The sequence below is a fragment of the Watersipora subatra genome, chromosome 2, assembly GCF_963576615.1.
Source record: "Watersipora subatra chromosome 2, tzWatSuba1.1, whole genome shotgun sequence".
Lineage (NCBI taxonomy): Eukaryota > Metazoa > Bryozoa > Gymnolaemata > Cheilostomatida > Watersiporidae > Watersipora > Watersipora subatra.
The window spans coordinates 45,899,287-45,922,805 of record NC_088709.1 but is presented as its reverse complement, the minus strand read 5'-3'; the positions used below and the strand labels follow the sequence as shown (position 1 = coordinate 45,922,805).

Sequence of the window (23,519 nt, the reverse complement as noted above, 5' to 3'; positions counted from 1 at the left end):
TGTTTTCAGAAGAATGCTTGGTAAACAGCTCATTAGCAAATCCAAATGGTAGTTTGATAACAAGTGACAAGCGTAATAGGATAAAAATCTTTCATTTCAAACACAAATAGAATAAGAACAGATAACCTTTCAAAGCACACAGAAAAGTTTTCTGCATGTGCCACGCGCATGCTCAAAGCTGTGTGAGCACATTTTCTAAATGAGTTACACCGTTTACTTATATTTAATGGTGCTGTCATTTTTAATCGAAAATCGTTGAAAGTTTTATCAAGTACTTAGGGAAGTGATACCATGTACAGAGATGAACAGCATTTCGGTTTAGCAACAAGTGTGTAGCCAACTGTGTAAGCACAGCAAATTATGCCACTGCATATAGCTTACTCTTAGTCTCAGGCACTGCGGTGCTTTGTAAAGGAGAAGTGGGGGTAGGGGCTGCAGCTACTGGAATCTTAATTTCCTCAGCCTCTTCCTCGCTCTCCCCATCTGTCTCCTCTATCACCATCCGGTTGCCCTTTCCCTGCGCTTTAAGTTTGTCCTGATCCTCAAGGTTTTTGCTGACCTCTCGCAGCATGTCCTGTACAGATACATATGTGTGCACATGTCAGTCTATTTTGGTATGACACGTAGAGACAAGTAGCTTGCTTTGAAGCTCCGATCTCGTCAATGAAAGATTATTTAGTAGAATGCTTAAACGACTTGGGAAATTCTTGATTGAATTCCGTAACTCTCTGGCTACAAATGGACTAGGAAACAAGCTGCAGGTCAAGGAAAGCATAAGTTGAGAGTGAATCTAAGCTGAAAGCAGCATTAAACCCTTTTTGAACACTATTGAAAAGCTATGAAAAGCCAAATCCAAAGCTATTGAATACCAACCAAAATGCTAGAATGGTGATAATAAGCAATCAAGGCTTGCAATTTTTGAACTTTATTCCACCAAGAGAGCTTAACAAAGTAGCAAAAAATCAAAAGCTAAAGAACTGTATTAAACATCTGTCAAGTTCCTCTCTAGAAATGTTAGAAACTAACTAAACACAATTATGAAATAGTGGCCATCAACCAACTGTTTTAATTGGCAAATGGGGTAAAATTTCAGTTTCAAATTCGTCCCAAAGTGAAGAGGCGATATAGTCAATTGCTTTAAATATAAAGAAAATAATGTACTATGTCTACAGCAGTAACGCCACTCATGTACTAGGTCTACAGCAATCAAGTCACTGATGTACTATGCCTATAGCAAAAAAAGTAAGTCAAAATTGTACAATAGCAATAAAAAGAAAGTCACTACTGTACTATAGCAATAAAAAGTAAGTCACTACTGTACTATAGCAATAAAAAGTAAGTCACTATTGCACTATAGCAATAAAAAGTAAGTCATTGATTAATACACTCAACAACCCGTATTGTAACATGGCTGTTCGAGGCTATGATAGATATTTCCCAGATTATATGAATGTTAGAAGGTCAGAAGCAACACTGCCTTAGAGAGCTTCAAGTCGAAATCAAGAAAGTAACTTATTGTCAAGTAACAGTGGATACATCTTAGTGATAAACACAACCTCTAAAACTCCAATTAATATTTGAAAGCATGGTTTAAAATCTGTCAGACTTTTTCTCTCAACACAGCAGCAATGTGCAGCCATCAATTTCAGATGCCATGTCCACCTTAGCCAGTCTGGATTCATACCTGGTCTGTAAGATGAGTGTGTAATGTTTCAAATCTTGACAAGCCTTTATGAGCCGAAGCCTTTCAGACGGAGAAACTGCCAAACTCACCCTCATCTCAAATATGATTTTATAAACTTGGCAACCAGACTGAAAGTATGGCAAGAACTATTGAACAGACAATTCCATAGCATTTGTACCTACTTTCGCTCGTTTATTAATTGGTTCGATGTTCAAGACAACCTCAAGGTCATCCTTGGCGGGTCTAAACTTTCTAAGGCTTTTATATGCGCAGGCTCTCCGAAGTAAGGCCTTTACATTTTCTGCTTCGTCGGCAAGCACACGGTTGCAGTCTGCTATTGCATCAGACCATTTGCTCATTCTAACATCTAAAACAACAACAACAACCATATAATGAGTATCTACCATAGGGTAATCTGATGTAGATATAAACATGACAAAGTCGTGTACCAATAGACACTACTGTAAGTCACTACTGTACTATAGCAATAAAAAGTAAGTCACCGACACAGTATCAAGTAGTTATACAGCGAGTGTAGCAATACCTGCGTGTGCCAGTGGCGAAGTGCTACCTGGGACAGACAAGCAGATCATGTTTTCAAGGGGCGCTACAGCAGAGGGATGGTTGCGCGACGCCTTACATTAACAAAAACTTCTGCATATGAAGCAACAGAAAAAAACTAATGTGCACACACAAGTGCAACGTCACTGGTTGCTAAGGCTGTTTTTGTGGCACAAATACGGCGCTTTCAAACAACGACACAGAATTACGAGAGAATGAGAGTGACACGGCTGTTTCCATGATGGCGTTGCAGCGCCATATGAGAGCGTTTAGCCACCTTATCACTATAAAAAAACTTAGTGAGTAGCAATAGTCAGAGAAGCCTTAATGTTTACGGGGCAGTTAACAGTAATAGAGCAATCTTATGCACAATAGAGACATGTGACGCTCACATCAGTAGACGAAAACACTTAAATGTTCAAAGAGCTAGGGCTATGACAAAGAGTCTCACAGGCTAAGGCTCTGTTGTTGTATGTTGCTGTAACTGGCAGAACTGACAAGGACCTGTTGTAGTAGGCGATGGCTTCTATCAGATCCCCTGATCGGAATGCCTAAAAGACAAAGATGAATATGAACCATCAGCTGATATGGAACTTTCCAATATGACTGACAATTCATAGAAGGTCACTGGCAGCTCAGAAAAGGTGACGTCGCCCCAGCTGATCTTCAGAAGCAACCAAGTTTTAAAGTGTTTATAGAATCCCTAAACGGAGAGAGTAAGTGATGGATGGAATACAACTGTGTCATTTAGATTCCAATCAAAACTCCCACGATTGTAGGCAAATTATGGTAGTTCTTGCCTTGACTGAGATGCAAGATGGTGTGAGATGACAGAGTCAGGTAAGCTGTATTGATAGGAAAATAATCACATGACTGCCAATACATAGCCATAAGCCATGGTTCAACATATTTTTGGATAGTCTAATTAGTGGTTGTAGACGACAATAGACGGCACATGCCACAAAAAGTTATTCTTCGTCTCGCCTGTCACCTATATTCTAATCAATAGAGTGACTAATGCATGGATGTCATTTTGCCGAGAGTGGTAAGTTGAGAAGAACTAAAAATTTATAGAAACACATAGACCTAAGTGAATGCTCGTCACACATCCCCATTCAACGAAATTTTGTTTTAGATATTTTAGCTCGAGTACTCCATAGGCAAACTGAAAACACTTTTAAACTACACACCATGTCGGGCAAGTAATTAGGAATAATATCGAGGATCAATGATTTCCCTTTGAGAAGTTAACTTTCAACCAATGAAAACTAGGATAGTGCAATTGATGATCATGAGTTTACGATGCACCCCTTTCTTTGTATTATAACAGCAGACAATCACCTCATTTCCCTTATCCTTTTCGCGATTGGCTAGAGTTACTCGCTCTTCATCAGTCATTCCAGTTGTGTTGACCTGATTGGACAGTGACTGGGATACTTTCTTCGGCGGAGAGCTAACAGACTGCTTAGCAGATTCAGATGGCTGGTCATCCTCTTCATTCAAGTTTTGAACTATCCTGAAAAAATATGGAAAACTAACTTTATTTTAACAAAAATGCATAATAAAATTATGCAATAGAGTTGCAGATCTTTGTTTTATAAAAAGAAATCACTTTTTGAAGTAGTGTGCTGGCGGTTGAAACCTGTGCCTGCATATATGTATGAAAACAGGAATTGTTTGTCCCCTAAAATCAGTCAGCCATTTTACGAATTTGAGAATTTGATATTTTTAATGTAAACTAGTGACCTGAATTCAATCCTGACATTTTGAATAAATACTGTAAAACCTCTATTTGAAAGCCATGGAGTTCTATTTTTAACCCTTCCCTTACAGGCGCGTTCAATTAGATGTTGACGTTCAACTTTTCACCTAGCTGTTCAGAATTTTGAGAAGATAAGTTCAATTAATAATAACATCTAACATATATTGATAATACAAGAAATACAAAAAAACATGATTCTTGGGAAGTAATCAAAAATTTTTCGGTAAAAATCAATAGACACATTGCTATTGTAACTGCTTTCATCATGCATAGGGCCTTCCGTAGCAGCATTGAGTAGTTGAATAATTTCATGTTTATTTGTAGTGCCAGCAGTAACCTTCGTTTGCTAGAAAAGTTCCAGTTCAGTCTTAATCGGGTCGTCTGACTTGAAGCAGCGGACCATGTGATCCTCAGAGCTGTCTAGAATGTTGATCAGCCCACATTCCTTCATTGACTTCATGGTTAGATCATTCGGCAATTGATCTCTAGCATCGACTACCCATTAAAAGTTATAGAAAACCGGTGCGCAATTTGCCAGTATTTGCCATTTGCCAATGGCAGGAGAGATAATGAGGAATAGAAGAGTATAGTTCGTACTGGAAAAAGCTCATTTCCTGTTACAACGGTTCCTTAGTTGACTCGCTAATTGCCGCGAAATATAAGATATTCGCCTGAGTAGTGAACCTACATGTAAGTTACCATTGGAGTATCTGGAAACTATACAATAAGTGCCTGGTATAATCTTTCAACAGAATCAGAATGAGTGATGATGGAGAAAGTCTGGCAGGCAAAAGAGAAAGCAATAAAAAGGGATGGTGAGCAAATAGTGTTGTAGATACTAGAAGTTAGTCTATCTCTGTAGGGTATTTCCTTCGGGTACTCCAAACGTTGCGATAGGCGATGGTGAGAAGAAAGAGAGTTTCTTTCTTCTCACTGTCGCCTATCACAACGCTTGAAGTACCCGTGGTATCTACGGTGGCATGGGTTAGCTTGTGTAGATAAAATGGTTCAATTTTTAGAAAAATAGAGGAAAAAAGTTAAATAAATTGTGAAACTTTAATGCTTCGATTAAAATAAATTTTTTATTGTGTTAGTATTTATAGTATGTCATATGTTGCTGCGTCTAATAAAATATTGAGAGCTGGTTTGTGTGAGCCGATGAATAGTAACTTTAAGATCTTGAGATTTAATTTTACTGAAGGTGTGCAATTCTTTCAGCTCTTGTCTGTGTTCAAGGGATTGCCAGTTACTATTTATCATTTTAAAGGAAATATAATTAAGTCTACTAAAGCCATATACGTATCTACTATATCAATGGCCAAAAATCTGTCTGTATATTTGTGTGTGTCCACCTCATAGAGTACCGTACTTTTCGGCCTATTGGCCGCTACTTTTTTCTGATGGTTTGAGCCATGCGGCTTATATAAGGGTGCGGCTGATCTGCGGTTTTTTCTTTCACCGCTAGGGCGCATTAACAAGAATCTCCCGCTAGTGCGCCCTTATACATAACCTATTCATCATTTTCCCGTTTTCACACAAAAATGACTAATAATTACAACTCTATGAATTTTTTTAGCTCTATGACATGCGATGCTTTTTGTCCTCGCCGTATTAGGGCTAATTTGTTTTCGGCAAACGATATCGACAATAGACTCTCTCTCGATATTAGAATTGGTCGATTAAGGTAAATTCTAATAACTCTATGAAACACGATGCCTTTTTTGTGAACCTGTATTTCCGGCTTTTCTTAAGGTTCAATTGCTAAATCGTCGTAAAGGTTAATACTTTTCACGCGGACAATTGTAATTTCTCGAGTAGGAATAGCCTCTAGAATCTAGATTCTCTCACCTTCGATCAGACGAAGACACTACAATATCTCATTTTTACATACCGTCTGACCAGTATCAGAGTTTTGATGGATAGCTGTCGGTGGAACAGTAACTTTTTTGCACACACACACTTCTATGCAATAATTGTTATTATTAATTCAACATATTCAGGATTATTATTTTATATACAGAATGTTTATTTTGTTTTATCAGTTCGTATTAATTGTATTATTACCGAATCATCTCTTATTGTAATCGTAGCAAAACAGACTCAATTTAGCTATCACTTGCTAATTATTTCACATTTACATCTAATCCCTTTTACAATTGTTTTATTTTTTTTAATTTATAAGACCGGCAGAAAACATTTTCCACATGATATCATGTTTGAAAGAACTACACAAAACACTTTTCTCATGATATGTAGTTAGGAAGTTAGAATGGCAAATATTGTTATATATGTTAAATACAAATCAATTTTCTGTGAAAAAACTTTTTCATTACCCGGGCAACGCCCGGGTACACATACAGCTTATGGTGTAAAATAGCAACTACAAGTACAAGCTTAGCAAGTACAGCTTATGGTGTAAAATGTTGAAAAAATACTTTACCGAAGTTGTTTTCTCGCCTTGGAGCGGATTAAAATTTACACAATTTTATTTTAATGGGAAAAATTGTTTCGGATCTCGAACAACTTGGTTTTCGAACTACCTTCTGGAACTGATTATGTACGAAAACCGAGGTTCCACTATACGTTATCAAAAGATACAGGTCACTGAAAGTTATAAAATTTTAAATTTACATTGGTTTGAAAACCTTTACAGTGGTTTTATTTATTTTTAAATCAGTTGTCCTGCACAAAACCTTTTCTTCATGATATGATGTTTGAAAGTTGTAGTTGTTTAAAAAAGTTTGAAAACCTTTACAGTTGTTTTATTTTCTCTGTAATTTTATTTCAACTATACAAAACACTTCTCTCATGATATGTAGTTTGAAAGTTAGAATGGCAAATGTTGTTATATGTTAAATACAAATCAATTTTCTGTGAAAAGACTTTTTTACTACCCGGGCAACGCTGGGTAGCACAGTTAGTGTTCATATGAAATCCTTATGATTAATTTTCTCTAATAATTTAAAAACTAAGTATTTTAGATCACGGTACCATATCTCGGACATGTATCCATTATAAGCAAGCAAATACTAAATAAGCAGTTCACTTAGCTAGAGAGGAAGCGTCTTTGAAGGTCAAAAAGGGTGGCATTTAACTCCTGAACAATATTGTTTATAAACCCAGTTAAGTCTAAAAATATAGCTTGATATGTTATGCTTAATATAACAATCAATCAGCTGACAGTGTTATTGGTTAAAGAAATTTTTGACTAATGTGGGAATTACATTTATTATCATATCTCCTAAAGAAAGTGTGCAGCAAACTTGTAGACAACCATTTTCATCCTAAAATTCTTTCCTATACTAGTTGAGCAGATGCGTAAAGGTTCAGAGACATTCTCAAACATTTTGAGGGAGTAGTTTGTTGTGGGGTAAAAGAGAATGAAGCTTTCTGTTGAGGATATAATTTATAGTTATCTGTTTGAAATTGCTTTCAGGGGCTCATAGGCCAAAGGTCAGACAGATTAGAGCCCACACTATTAGTGACAAGGTAAGATGTCATTGTATAAATCATAGTAAATAATCACAGCACGCTTTTGATGACATAAGCACAGCCCTCAGTCAAGGTGGCACATTTCATAAAACACAACTGGAGACTGAAAGGACTATCTATTTTGCAAGATTTTTCCTTACTAATTTTTTACTGTAAGAGACTAGATTTCTGTTAACAAGTTTGCCTTTGCTCAGTTTTTTCCATTGTGTGCATGTCATATACCTCACAATGACATCCATTTGGAAACACCTGGATGGAGAGATTATTGATTGTGTTTCATAGATTATGCCTGGTTTGTTGTAGGTTTACTGTGTATCATTGGCCATACGACAAGCATCAGCTTGAGAATGACTATCATAGAATAGCATATCTATGGTTCAGTGCAGTACTTGCGACAAGTGATACCACAGGAGATGTATAACTCTCAAGCCAACAGATATCATCACCTTTTCATTAACAAACTAATTGATGATTATTTCTGTAACCCCATATTGACAAGGACAGGTGCTTGCAATAGTTGCTTTTATTTCATTCGTCAGATTTCTTGTCGTTATTTTAATCTATACTTTTATGTGTGTCTTCTTGTTGATACAGATTACATATACAGTGAAACTCGGATAACTCAAACTTCAAGGGACCGAGCAAAAGTGTTCGAATTATCAGAGTGTTCAAGTTATCAGAGCACTGTCACAAGTCCATGTATTTACTTATTTATTAGTAGATACATGAACATATACAAACTATAATATAAATCAAAAGCACAAATGGCTTGTTTCAAATTAAATGCTTTTAATGTAAAGTTTAAAACGTTGTTTATCAAAAAGTATAGAGATTTTTCTATCACTTGAGATTGGTTTGTTGTTTGAGGTGATGTTATTGCCAGGACGTTTTTTAGATTGACATTGGCAAAACTTGATCGTTGCTGAAATGCTCAAAAGAAAAGACATCTTTTTCTTTTGAGCGTTTTACCCACGATCAATTTTGCCGATTTTTCTTGAAGTTTATCCAAAGATTACCTTACTTTACCTGGCATTAGTTAAGAGCAACACTCCGAGGCAGTTCAATTAAAAGTTTTACGAGGTTTAACGGTACATTGTATATCACTAACGTTTTTTGAATGGATACTTATTGAATGTACACACGTATTCTGTGTTTAGGTCAAACGATGAATAGTTTTTTTTTAGCTAAGACAACGTATACGTTTAATTACAATTTTTAAGACGTTTTAAACATTCAACATTCCGACGTTGATTCAACTCGGAATCCACGTCGGAAAACTATTCATCACGGGCTAGCCGGGTCACGCACTCAAGGATTTTCGCCACGCAAATACAAAACAAAAACAACATGCTGTTTTTGTTTTGTATGTGCGTGGCGAAAATCCTTGCGCCTGTGACCCGGCTAGCCCGTGCTATTCATCGTATAGTAGTACGTATAAATCAAATTTCATCAAACCTTTAGAACAGTCGTTGACAAAAATATTTTGCCGATGGAGGTAGTAACGACGCTTATGAATTACGAAAAGTTGAGGTTTACCTCTATGGCTTGAAATAAAGTGATTTTCTAAAGCGATAGCAACCGTTTCGGTAGCCGTTGGGCAAAAAACAGTTCGAATTAACAGTGTTGAGTTCGAGTTATATAGAGCCATTTATCATTGCGTGGGAACGGACCAAGCAAATCCAGTCGAGTTAGCCATGTGTTCGCTATATCCGAGGGCGAGTTATCCATGTTTCACTGTACTCTGTCTTATATACCCACTGATAATAAGTTTCCATTGTGTTCTATGTCTACTGTAAATGGTGATGACATACTCTGTGTTGTGCATGCACACCTATTGTGAACAGGTATCAGATACCCTGTGTTGTAGACATACTGTCAATTGCTACAAGTATTACTTTGTGTTACACATACATCGTCACTTTGCGTTGTATACGGACAATGAACATATCTCACATACTCTGTTTTTTCGTACGCCTACTGTTATTAATGAGTATCACATAGTCTTTTTGTGTTACAAAATGTTGCTTTTGTGTGTTGAAACAGAATTGTGAATAGTTATCACATACTTTGTATTGTTTTACACCTACTACTGTTCAGTAATAAGTTACCAACTACTGCAGTAAGTACAACATACATAGTAGTTTTGTGTTATAAAATAAAGGGAGCTCATTTACTTTCAGAAACCTGTTAAACTTAATGTTTAGCCCATAGTACATGGAGCCAGGCACACATTTTTCCTTTAACTTTCAAACATCTTTTTCTAAAATTAGAAGTCGTAACAAGAATAGTGTCCGCTATAAAAAAAACAACAATCAATTAACACCATAAGATGATACTAGTAACAGTGAATTTCAATTCAGCTCGCGTTTCTGCGGTGATAGCGTTTACAGGTATCTACATGTATAACAACTAGGATGACCAGCGAGTCAACTAAGGAGCCGTTGTAACAGAAAACGAACTTTTTCCAATACAAACTATACTCTTCTATTTCTCATTATCTCTCCTGCCATCGGCAAATCACAAATACAGGCAAATGGCGCACCGGTCTTCGATATAAAATAAAGTTCCATTGATAGGGCTCGCCAGTTTCCCGGTCCTGCGTAGCTATTGGTGCCGTACACGATATATTTCTCATAGAACTGTTGATTTTATTCTTAAAAGCGGTGTTTTACTGGACGTCAGGGCCTACATAAACTTGGAGCAGCCTCCTGGAATAATGGCTGTATCAATCTGGAGATTCAAGTGCTTCTTTGGTGCATTGCTGATATGACATCAGTATGATTCCTCGACAAGGAAGCGCTTTCCAAACATAGAGGAACCTAAGATGGTCTGCAGTAACTCACCAGCCAGGCTGTCGTTGAAGGAGCAGACAACTTAGCACAGACTGAGGGTATTCCTGAACTTAGTGGCAATCTCCTCAATTAGTCGCTTGTTGTTTAGTAGGATATATGGTCAGCATTTAAATTCATCAGATCGAGCTGTCAGCATGACAGTTATACATGTGTAACTTGTCCCTAGTTTTCACAGGAACCTCTCAGATTTTTTATTTTAAATTATTAGACTGTTCGAATAATTCAAATAGACGACTGTCACGTCTGCAGCATAGATGTCTGTATAGTTCGATGATCGACGCTGCTGTTTGACGAATAATAGGTAATTAAAGATCTTCTCAGTGTACTCCTTCTGACAGTCGTCATTGGATGGCATGAGACTAAGTTGTGGCAAAGCAAAAACTTTCAACCAGCCATTGCTTGCTTTGAAGAGTTTATCTGGCGACAAAAGGAGTGCTTCTCCCCCTCCCCCTCCCCCTCCCCCTCCCTCTCCCTCTCCCTCTCCCTCTCCCTCTCCCTCTCCCTCTCTCTCTCTCTCTCTCTCTCTCTCTCTGAATCATGATCCAACTGACACGGAGTTTCTTCTGACGTTGCTGACGAATCTAGTTGATGAGCTTCTCGTCAAAATTCTTGTCATGCAGAGGACATCTGGCATCTTGGAGTCGCTTGTTTGATAAAATAGTATACAAAAATGCATTTAACTGAGCCTCGAGTTGTACTTATCGTTTGTCCAATATTTGATACACTGATGAGAGACCTCTTGTTTTTGCAGCCTTTGATTTATTGTATTGTCTCAGCGTACATAACAACCAGCTTAAAGTGCAGGTCATATTTCTTTCGCTTCACATGAGTCGCATCTTTGGATTCATAGCTGTTCGGTATATTTGCAAAATTTTATACATTCTCCTGGGGCTCTGCTAAAAATATTTAGCTAGAATTATAAAATTGTTTCGCCGTATCGTTCTCTTCAGATTATAATCTGAAGAACGCAACAGCAAAAATCTTTGGTAGTGACTTCTAGCTCAATTTTTTAGTCACTCATATTATCTCTTTATAATAGAGCCATAGATAGCTGATAGTCGAATGCTTCTCCATTACCAAATACCATGATATTAGTCCATGCAACCAATAAAACTTCAAAATCTAATTAAATGAAGTAGAGGAAATGAATACAGGTTATTTTGACCTAATAACCTCCTCAGTTCCATTTGAGGCCATAACCAATGCAAATGGCTTATTCATATCAGAGCAATGCACATTCTCTCACCTATCCCATTCCTTGTGGTCCCGTGGTACAGGTCTCTTCTTACTGGATGGCACTTCATCTTTGATCTTAGCGCTGCCACTTAGTTCAACGTTGGCTCTAACTGGAGGGAACTCTTCGCTGCCCTTGCCAGAAGTTGATGCATCCCGGCTTTTTATTTCTGCTGTCCAAGCCTGGAACACATACTTAGCTAAAATAACTAAGAATATCTTACATGAAATGTGTGACCGTAATAAAGAGAGAGCTGCCAATATGCAGAAAGCATGACTATATTCACGACAGGTACTGAGATGCTGCCATTGTAGTTATGAAAGCTAAGTGACCAGTTCTTACTAAATTAATATAAGGCACGGCTTCCTGATTGGGGTACAATATTGTTCCCCGTGAAGGTAATGAAAGTGCATTTCTCATTTTCTACCACAATTCTGTAAGGTAAAACTAATACCAAATATTTTATATGTCTACAATAATGCAAAAATGCATATGCTTTTGTATATAATATGTTTTTATTAAAAATATTTTTACTATAAATAAAGCCTGTTCGTTGTCCATCTGAATCCAGGGTCAGGGCTAAGATAAAAGATAACTTTTAATGATACTCCAACTCGTGACATTCAGATTGGTGGACAGACGTTGTGACGCCTGCACCAATTAATCGCCTCAAACTATTTATGAACAATTGTACGGTGACCTATTTTGTTTTGTTGACACATCTGAAAAACTATCGCGATGAACTAGAATGTCATAGAAATTGTATGTATAACAAATACAGCGCTATACGCATGTCTTTTTTCTCACGCAAGAGCAACGAAATAGATTCACATTCAAATCAAATTTGAAAACTCACCCTATACACTTCACATTATATGGAATTTGTTACGTAGTATGAAGCAAAACTTCACACAAGTTATCTACATTATCTGGAACTTACGTTATAGGAGGTATACGTAATAGAAGCGTAATTACGTGTGATCTATTACGTAATTTACGTAATAGAAGCGTCTACCGTATGTCTGCTTGGCATTATGTTTTGAGCCTTTTTTGTTTTATTCAATACTGTTGGGTAGGAGACTGCCCTCCTCAGTTGCAGGGGGTACAACGATGAAAACGATTAGGAAAGTGCTGATATAAGTGCATATCCACAGAGCAACTCATTCAAACAGTTTGGAGAAAGCAAACAATATCGTTCAAATTTGAGGATGTAAAACAATTGAGGATCTTTAACACAATATATGGGTGCTAGAATTGCGTTCCAGACTTTCCCAAGAAAAAAGACGTAATGGAACTCTCGTTAGATCATACGAGAACAAAATATTTGTAACATTCAATCATAGGAGTTTAGCACCAACCAAGCATAAAACAACAAACGTTCAAACCTTCAGGTCATCAATGATAGCATTCTTATCTTCTGACTCACTGGTTGTGACAAGTTTAGTCTCCTTGCGAAGCAGACGACTGCAACATTGACAATCGTATAGCCACTATTAACAGCATATATATGTATATAGAAACAATCACTACTAAAGGCTGGCTAACACTATGTCGCCATATGATGGTGGTAATCACACAATATTTCGCTAATCGTCTGTGACGACAATGTTCACACGATCACAAACCCATCCCCAAAATGAATGATGGGTTTACATCACCTATTTACATTAGTAAAATGACCACAGTATAGTGTTCTCATCATACAGTGAAATACTAGTCCCGCAACTACTGTCATAAGAAATATAGATTGAGCAATTCGCGTCGGTCAACTACCATCGCTGAAGTAGCGCACATTGCACAGGCTGTCGTGGATGCTCGGCGAACTATCAAGAAAAGTTGACAGTTCCAAATTTTCCCGAATTATTCACATTGACTCGACAATGCCTTCGAATTAGGATGCACATAATCGCAAAGGTGACAATGTGACCTCGACCATGACCTCGGCATTGACTCGACAATGCCTTCGGATTAGGATGCACATAATCGCGGATAATTGCTGATAGGACAACTCCGATATACGGTGATATAGTGTGAACCAGCCTTAAATTGACTATAATAAACAACGCTTGTAGTCAATCATACAGCAACAATTAACAACGCGGCATAAAGGTTATCCACTTGTTACATGAAGTTATGCAATGGGTATGAATAGTTTCCCATCTACCAGGTATCACAAAGATAAAATAATTACTATAATATAATTGGGTTAGTTTTTTAAGCAAGACGTGAGAAGTTTACATCACTTAGTGGAGTAAAGCACTAAATAACAGCTAATGATGATATGAGTTTCACATTCTCTACATTATCACAAAAGAAAACACTCAATAATACATTATTATTGAGCGTTGCCTTTCATTCAGCTGATGGGATTAGGTTCATTGTGACTCAAAACTTAGTCTGACACATTTCAAGGCAGAAAATATTTTATTACAGTCAAACCATGAAACACAAAGTTAATTCGGTTATGATATTTGTTTCTTAAGTCGAAGCTGTTGTATCTTGGAAAAATACATTTATGGGATTACATTTGATTTTGTTTAAATCATTTAAGATCTCAAAAAACAATTTAAAATTTACAAATATTACTAAAACCAATGCATTATATGAAACCGTGTAAATAACCAATTGTGAAAACCTAAATTATATGTAAAAAATAGTTTAATAAATCAATAATCGGTGATATAAGTACAGTGCCTTAGGGAGAGTGAAATGAAAGTGTTAGCTCAGCAGTGGGTAAGTTTCTCAGTATATTTTTCATCATATTTATTTTATTTGTACCAGCTTGTTTCACTTTTACTTACAGAGCTCGAGAACATGTCTCGACAAACTTTAAAAACTGTATGATAAAAATTACCTCATATGCAGAGACAAGTCTTTGTTCAAACGTTGTATCATACACTGGCGCCTATCTATAAAAGGCTGTACACACGAAATGTTCAGGTTGTAAAACACTTCTTTGCTTTAAAAACATGTTGCCTTTTGTTAAAGCAATTTCAAGATACAAAGGGCGAATTTTTATAAATATGGGTTGGTACTTAGAGCTTTAGGAATCTATCGAACATACACAAAATCTTCTTTCCTTTCCTATCAGCCCAAGGCTATTACCAGATTACCATTAATCAGTAAACCATGGTATGTTTTGAAAGTTTTTTATCTGCTTTTATTAGTGTTTATGGAGCTTTTATTCACTACGGGCCTCAAGCATGTGATGAAGGAAATCACCACCAGTGGCCTTATCTGGGTGTAGAACCTCAGGCTGTTGTTTGCAGATCAGGCGGTCAAGATCACGCCTGATCTCTTTATGCAATAATAATAGCGTATTAGTTTATTAGAAATTTGCAGTATTTCAATTTTAAGATGTATTTGCTACAGGTTTTAATGACTTTTGAATGCATTTTTGTAATTTATGAAAGATTTGTTTGATTTTAAGGAGCTTGGAACTGATTATGGTAGAAAGTAAAAACCAAAAATGCAGTGTTTCTACTGTTAAAATTTTCACATTACATAACGATCTCGAGAATGGATTAATTTCATACGTAGAGGTACTACTGCATGTCAAAAGATTTTTATGTAGAGGTGAAAGTAAGTACATGTACATCTTCTATTGGCATCTTAGGGAATATCTATTGGAATTTTATTGGCACATCACATGTACATATTATTCTATAGGAGATAGACTTCAAAGAGTTGAGTTAATATTCTAAAACATATCCTACCTTTTCGGTGCCAACTCAACAAGTTTTGATTCACATTGTTTCTCAAGATGCGGGTATATGCCTTCTTCACCTGACCTAGAAATGACACCATGTTCAGGTATGTATTAGTGCTTGCTAAAATAGCAAACAGCGGCTATAGAGACTTGTGGTATGATAAAACAGATAATCATCACAAAGAACCCGCTACTGTAGACAAAATATATTTATGATATATTCCTGTTCCTAAATACAACAGTAATAAACCAATAAGATAACTGTAACAGTTGCATGTCAGTGGTTTGTGTCGGTGTAATATACTTTGTACTGGTCGGTGTATCATGGTAACTGAAAAATGTAGGCGGTTCATGCTACATAAGCCTTGCTATAACACTCAAATCCTGAATAAAATATATATGGTTATGTAAAAATAATAAATCATATATAAACATCCTAAAAATAGAGATGCGGAGATATGGCATCACAGCACTAACTGTAGTGAGAATCTTTCACAGCAAAGCAAATCACAAGTACTGATGAGCTTTACCTGAGTATTTTGAGTATTTTCTCCAGTTCCTTCACATTACTGCAGTTTTGGATGTATTTAACTTCTAGTTTTTCAAGACCAACATCGAGCTTTTCAGCGAGTCGACTAGTTCCGTTTGTTGTTGCCATCTACAGTGTATGACATAACTAGCCTAGAACCTTTTGACTATATGTCAAAAGTATGAAAAAAAGATGTTAGTAGTTGTCAAAAGACCTCTGGTAAGTTCATTTTGGGTGCTTATAATGGAATGTGTAATGTTTACGTGTTCAATAAAATGCATGCCAATGTTGGGCACAAAAATTCTAATTCAAATTTATAGCTACTACGTAATTGACTTTTCAGGCATATGCCCTAAATGCCAAGCCTTACAACTCATGTACATTCTGCCCCTATTAAACCGTTTAGTCGGATGTGAACACAATTTCTCAAAAATACTTTATGGTTGCCACTATCGATGAACAGTAAAGCAGTAGGTTTAATAGTGTCTTTACAAGTTAGAAAGCTCAGGGATTTCTGAATGAGGTATGATTTTAGCTACAAATTAATTAAACCGATAGAACTACAAGCATATTCAGAGTATTAGCGATAACTGTACAAGTTGTTTCTGTGTGCCGAATAGAATAAATAATGACAAGCTAACTAAAAGGGTCTTTCCATTGAGCTGCACAGACATAACTCAACATATGCTTTCGGGTTATACTTGTGTTGCAGTGTTACAAAATTACAATACTTGTGTGCTGTTGTGTCAATGAACAAGGCATAGACTAAAAAACGTATTTTAGTAGTAAGTGTAAGCCATCACAGCCCAACACTGGCTGCAAAATAAACAGACTTTATTAAAGTTACTATGACAGAGGCGAGCTAACAAGGAAACAAAATTTGTATGACAGCAGTTATTTTAATTTTTACTACAACAAAAATGTTTGCAGTAAGAGATGGCAGGCCAGCATATAAATTGAGGTTGTTGAAATGAAATTTAAAAGTCATAGAGATCAGTGAATGAAGCAATTCAAAGAGGTCGGTGCCACTGAAACAGCAACGATTAACAAAGCTGGACACACTGTAATTCACCAAACAACGTATAGGCTCATTTAAGTAGCCTAATCGTGCACAATGTACAGAAATAACGATGCTGTCGGTCGTTAGATATGGCATTGGCTTGTACCTTTGAATGAAGTAACAGTTGCACTTGTTTCACCAGGGAACATTAGCACGTCCATGACACCAAAACTTAATTTATTTGGTTGAGCGAACACATTACACTAACTAAAATCAATATTTTAGACATTTAGGACTAACAGGAAAAGCTAGATTGTTATGACAGAATTTTGATTTATAGACATTGTTCAAGCAATTTCTGAGCGCCCTTCTACAAAACTTCTCAAAATAGTGGTTAGAGTGTACTGAGTCAAGAACATGATTGTCTTATTAAAATGAGGAAAAAGATTTACTGGTGAACCCTATTACACTATCGATTTAACTTTACCTGATTAATCTTTTTGGCTTGAACTTGATCTTGTTGAGCTAGTAGTTACATGGCTACTGGCTGTGTTAAGTTAACATTGAAAAACATGCGCCCGTTGTACTGGTAGCCTATATTCCGTTCATAATCGCCCGTAATAATTTGCATCTGTGCTAGCAGCTGTTACGTGGTTCACTGGGCTACTTATAAACTGCTGTGAGAATGAGAGTCTGCTTTACTGACTCTTGAGCGAGTTACATCGATATGCTGGCAGCCTGTTGTCTGTTGTAGCAATTTGGGCCTGTCTTATAAACCCCGAAATGGGTTAGTAAACCTAACCTACTATTGCTCACATTAATGTTTTCAGTGAAGCTCCACAAGTTGTGCTACTGCAACTGGCTGTAATATAGCGTCTACAATTTTCCCTTTAGCATTAGGTCAGTTAGGTCTTGCAATGTGGGTGATTCACTATTTACTTATGTGGCACAGACTGTCACATTTACTTCAGCAATATCGTAATGAAAAATTTGTAACTGCACTACAAAAATTAAAAAAGCCAGTCTTATTTTTCAACTTTTTGCACAGTCAGCCTTTGCAATATATGCACAGAAAATATTAATGAAAAAAAAACAAAGTTTAGCTTCAAACTTCAACTAGCAAAAGTTTGGCCAGATTCAACAATACTGCACGAGTACAAAAATATACACACAACGCATCTTCAATACATACATACTCCAAACATTACAGATAGGTCGTCAAAAGATTAAGTTTGTTTATTTGTTTCTAATGTAAACAAGAGTAAACGGTAAATTTATATATGGAAAATGGATAAACAAGCAACCGATTAGGCTTATCTTAATGTACTCAAAAATATCATAAAAGTGCTAAGAGCCAGGGATGCGTAGGTAACACTTGATGTGATAGTGACAGAGAACGTAAAAGTCCTAATTTTGTCAATTATGTAACCAGATGTGCTTCTATCCATATTTTAGATGAAATGTTCAGCTACACTAACCTTACAGAACAGCGAGTAAAATCGTTGATATCATTTGACTATGAAGCTTATACTAGTTATAAGAAATTTGCATTACATAGTAAATTAAAAAGCTAGAATTACAGTTGAAGCAATAGCTAAAAAAAAGCCTGATTTTTTTCACCCACCCGTTGATGATATCGAAACTACAATTCAATGTTCTAAAATAAGATAGCTAGTGTCATAAAGCACTTAAAAGTTCAGATTGTAACTAGAAAATTGAAATAATGAACTGTTCAATATAAAATAGTTTAGCAAAAATAGCTAACCTGTATAAAAGATAACTACCGCACTAATTTAGAATTTTCCTATTGCCATAATAACGCGTGAAGCCTTTTTTAGTTTGAGGACCAACAAAACCACTAAGTTAGTTTTCCGAACCCGCAAGCTCGTGAGGAATGTTTCTGTAATACACGTAATGCCACTTTTTAACCAAACACTTTACTACGCCGGACTAAGGCTACAACTCAGAAAACCTAAACCGAGGACAACGCCATTTCTTTATGTAGGATCCGAGCGCGATACATCGCATACCTATCCGAACTGTGTACGGTATGTAATTTCCCAACTGCGATCATTTGTCGTCTGCATACGTTGAAGACACCCAAACGTATGTCGACATGCGTTTACACGCCCTTTTAAAGTTTTGTTCGCCCCTTTACACTAACATTTTCTTTCTCATTTACCAGTTATCATTTATAGCAATACATACTTTACTTCACTGCACTCACCTCGATGATAAGAGAATTGTGGATGGATTTGCTGCAGCGACTGCGTGGTCCCGAAAGCGAGGCTTAGTCGCAGACTATCTATACAAGCAATGATATACAGCCCCCACTGGGTGGCTGTATATCATTGATACATGTACAAGCAAAAATAAAGCTATGCAGTACGTACTCTATTAGACATATACCTGCCAATCCTCACGCATTGAGCGTGAGACTCACGCAATCACTCCAAAGAAAAAATGAAAATGCGTGAGATTTTTGCCCCAATTTCCACAATTTTATATATGCTATCATTGATACATCAATTGCCCCAAAACCAAATCTCACGCATTGCCCCACTCTTGGGTTAGCAGGCCTGATTAGACAGTGCCAATTCAGTTTTTTTCGTGATTGTCTATATACACTATTGAATCAATCTTTATTGTAGTAATCAATAGTCATATTTTACAATATGTTTTTCACAGGGCACCACAGCCAGTAAACAAACTAAAAAGCAGTGTACAAAAAAAAACAATACAAAAAACTGTAGTCCAACTAAAAAACAAATGAATAGTCTCACTAATATAATAAAGGTTAAAACTGAAACCATAAAATATGTCAAAAGCAAGCCTGAGGATTGAGTATTGTTTAAACAAAAAGTGTACAAATAAAAGCTCTGTGAAAATAGTTATTCATATCTATGATAACAGATTTCTAGTTATGAAAACAACATATAATATAAAAATGTTGAAATATGTAGGTAAGGCCAGATGGTGAATGGTATTATTGGTCAGAGGATAGTAGGTGTAGTTTGAGTTTTGTTTTAAAAGATTGCAGATTTTAAAAGATTGTCTCACTCATAGCATTGCTTCAATTATTGATAGTTGCATTATTTCATGCTAGTAAAAATATGTATTCTTCTTACATCGTTACGAATTTGTCTGTCAAATTCTGGTGGCTAAACACAATATTCAAATATAACGTAACAAATTATATTTGAGTGGAGGCATTGCAGAGGGATTGCAGATCAAAGACAATGTAATACATGTACAATACTTTATACCAGTTTAAAATCGGTAATGACAATCAAGGTTTTAAATCGTAGAGGAAAATGTCATAGTTTGGGAAATAAAATGTAAATTAAGTCTCTCTGTACTGATATTGTAGGTACTGTATTTAGCATGCTTATGTAGCATTATCGTAATGAACATTATAATGTTGGAATAGTAGAGTTCACTATTTACTCGTTGCTAAGTTTACTTTTATGAGAGTCTACAGTCTAGACAATGACATCATAGCTAGTTAGCTGTGGCGATGGAAATGCCAAGCCTCCAATTGATAACATATTACTGAGACACTAACTTCCAACCTCTAAAAACCCATTTCAAAAATTAGCTAGGGCTACTTAACCGCAACAATTTTACTTCTCCATCCTTTACTTTGTTGGCGACTCCCATATATTGGGAGTTTTCCTTTCCTAGATGTTTAAAAAGATAACTCCAAAATTATATATAATATAATTGTTAAAATCCATTCTTTGAATAATAATTACTTAATTGTTAGTAGAATTTAGACTTCTTTGATGGTTTAGACTAATATAAAAGTTCTCCAGTCAATATTTTTTAGCACTGGTTTTAAGTTTCAAAAAGTGTAAAAAGAAATTCAGCTCAATGCAAATGTATGCAAGTTTTCTGAATGCACGCCGCCACCAGAAGTGAGGCTCTATATAAAACAATGTTTATATGATTGTCCATACCCTTGTATGTTCCACTCTGATTCGTTGGTGTGTACTGCGGTTGTTGACAACGGGTTTGCTTTCCTTATATATATAACGTGGCCTAATAAACATTACAGTTCAATTCATCTGCTCGTTTAAATCCGCATACATCTTGTAAAGAGTATCTCACTATAATAATCCTACATGGTAGCAGCGAAGTAAAGAAACTGTAAGAATGGGGAATGAGGAGGAAGAAGCAGCACCCACTCCCTAACAGTTAATACAGCGATTTTCTACACCCAGACTGAATACTCCAGATCAGTTCGATTTCTCCGATGGTCTAGGTGAAAATCAAGATGGTCAAGGTACAGGGAAGCCAGTAGGCTAGGAAATCAGCCTGAGAGCACAATTAAACACACTGATCTATATACTGGCGGAGCAGGCTGAGAGCATTATCCTCTCTAGAGGTATTACATAATACACACATGACAATATCTTACAAGCCTTTGATGAATACTTTGGAATATGCACTAACACTATAGTAGAAAGAGCTAAGTTTAACAAACTGTCCCAAGGGTCAGACAATATCGATGTATTTACCAACTGATTATACCACTAGGCTGAATACTGCGCCGACGGAGAATTGCTAGATAAGTTAATTCGAAACTGGTTGGTTGTAAGAGTAATTGACAACCGGCTATTTGAAAAATTACAATCCGAAGCAAACCTCACATTAGACGAAGCAACGAACTAGACGAAGAACATTTTGAGAGCAACAACCGTTAATACGGTAGGTATGGTAAAACACTGGAAGAATCAGCATAATTCCAGAAGTGATGGAAACCAGACACAAACTAGAACTGACTTCAAGCAGAATAATGACAAATCTTCAAAGTGTCATTAGTGCGGTCATGACAAACATAAAAAGCAGGACTGTCCAGCACTAAAATCCAAATGTGTTCATGCTTCCAAGATTGGCCACTGGAAAACAGTATGTAGATTTGCCCCAACCATATCAGAACTTTCACAAGCAGATGAACAATCTGACGAACATGCATTTCTCGGCGAGGTAACAGGAGCCAAACAATAAACCAAACCATGGACTGCCCTAATCAACGTAACATATGGTAGTAATAGTGAACAGCCATGCAGGTTTAAACTAGACACCGCTGTTGATGTCACTGTATGTGGTAACAATGTGTTTGATAAACTGTTAAAGTGTGACAAACCCTCTTAGGACCAGCAGGAACTCCATTACCAGTAATAGGATTTGCATATGCTAAGGTGTGATACTGACAGTATGCTTGAGCAAATTTACATTGTTCGTAACCAAGATTGCAATTTACTTAGTAAACGAGCTTGTGTGGCTCTAGGCCTAATCACATATATTACCAAATACGTAGATAATGTTTCTGTCTGTGTTTCTGATTCTGATAACTCTGTTTGTAGCACACCCAACTATAACTTCAAACTTTAATATCCTAGCATTTTTCAGCGGTTCGGTAGACTATCCGAATCCTACACTGTAACTCTAAATGACGAGTTGCGCCCGGTTGCTTTACATGTCCCCTATGAAGTATCTCAAAGTAGGTCTCAACTATGTCAACTCATCTCAACTACGTCTCCAAGTAGTAAAACTTCAGCTAAACGACATAGACTCGAAAGGTGTCATATCCAAAGTAACTGTAGCCACCGATTGTTGCTCAGGGATGGTACAAGTTCCAAAAGAGAATCCCAACCAAGTTCGCATATGCGCTGATTTGACAAACCTAAATCGTGCCGTTAGAAGAGATACTCAGTTCAGTGCGTCCGTAAGCGCGACACTTGCCAAGATTGCAGGAGCCAAAGTTATAACTAAGCTTGATGCTAATTTTAGAGATTATCAAATACCGCTCTCAGAGGAATCTAAACTGTTAACAACATTTATCACTTCATTCGGACGCTATTGTCACAACAGAGTACCCTTCGGCCTAGTGAGCACAGGAGATATATTCCAACGCTGCATGAGAGACATTTTGGAAAGGCTCGACGGAATTGTCTGCCACATGGTTGGCTAGTTCATTTATACTACCGCCAGCAAAGAGGAGCACGACACCCGCGTTCGCAACGGATCAAATCAGCAGGCATGACTCCAACCTTGCCAAATGTAAATTCTCAGTACAATTCGTCATCTTCCTCAGACATTATATTAGCAGTAAAGGCATATCACCCAAAATTAAAAATAGATAGATAAGAGATATTCAGGAGTTGTCTGATCCTACAGATAAAACTCAACTATAAAGTTTGCTAGGTACAGTCAACCAACTGGGCAAGTTTTCCCCTAGAGTTACTGAACTAACCCTACCACTACGTGACCCCTTGGTTGTGTGGGATATTACGCTGAAACATTTTTGCTGTTTTATTATCAATTTCTGCAATTTTTGGTATTGTATCTTAACCTTAAATATTTTCGATGTTTTGTGAGCAAAACATATAAAATGCTTACTTTTTGTTTTTTATTATCATGGATAGAAAATCTTATATAAAAATTAAACGCGATCTATATCTACCCATCTTTATTTATAGTATACAGTACAGTTTATGGTGTAAAATGTTTGAAAAATACTTTACCGAAATTAGTTAATTCGGTTTGTAATGGATTAAAATTTACTTACATTAATTCTAATGGAAAAAAGTTGTTTCGAATCACGAACTACTCGGTTTTCGAACAACCCTCTGGAATGGATGATGTTCGAGAACCGATGTTCCACAGTACGTCTTTCTCAAAGGTAAGAAC

The 23,519-nt window shown here is 36.6% G+C and overlaps 1 protein-coding gene across 1 annotated transcript in view; it reads right to left on the bottom strand.

Annotated features, from left to right (window-relative positions):
* LOC137387281 (sperm-associated antigen 1-like) overlaps positions 1-18,638 on the bottom strand; it is a 47,826-nt gene extending 29,188 nt beyond the window's left edge. Inside the window, exons 1-9 of the mRNA XM_068073634.1 lie at positions 18,589-18,638; positions 15,825-15,952; positions 15,302-15,376; positions 12,971-13,049; positions 11,598-11,767; positions 3,587-3,761; positions 2,697-2,796; positions 1,867-2,051; positions 382-574 (exon numbers count right to left, since the gene is read on the bottom strand). Coding sequence (XP_067929735.1) covers positions 382-574; positions 1,867-2,051; positions 2,697-2,796; positions 3,587-3,761; positions 11,598-11,767; positions 12,971-13,049; positions 15,302-15,376; positions 15,825-15,952 — 1,105 coding nt within the window. The 5' untranslated portion in view covers positions 18,589-18,638. The remainder of the gene's footprint in view (positions 1-381; positions 575-1,866; positions 2,052-2,696; positions 2,797-3,586; positions 3,762-11,597; positions 11,768-12,970; positions 13,050-15,301; positions 15,377-15,824; positions 15,953-18,588) is intronic.
* Between the last annotated feature and the right edge of the window lie 4,881 nt (positions 18,639-23,519).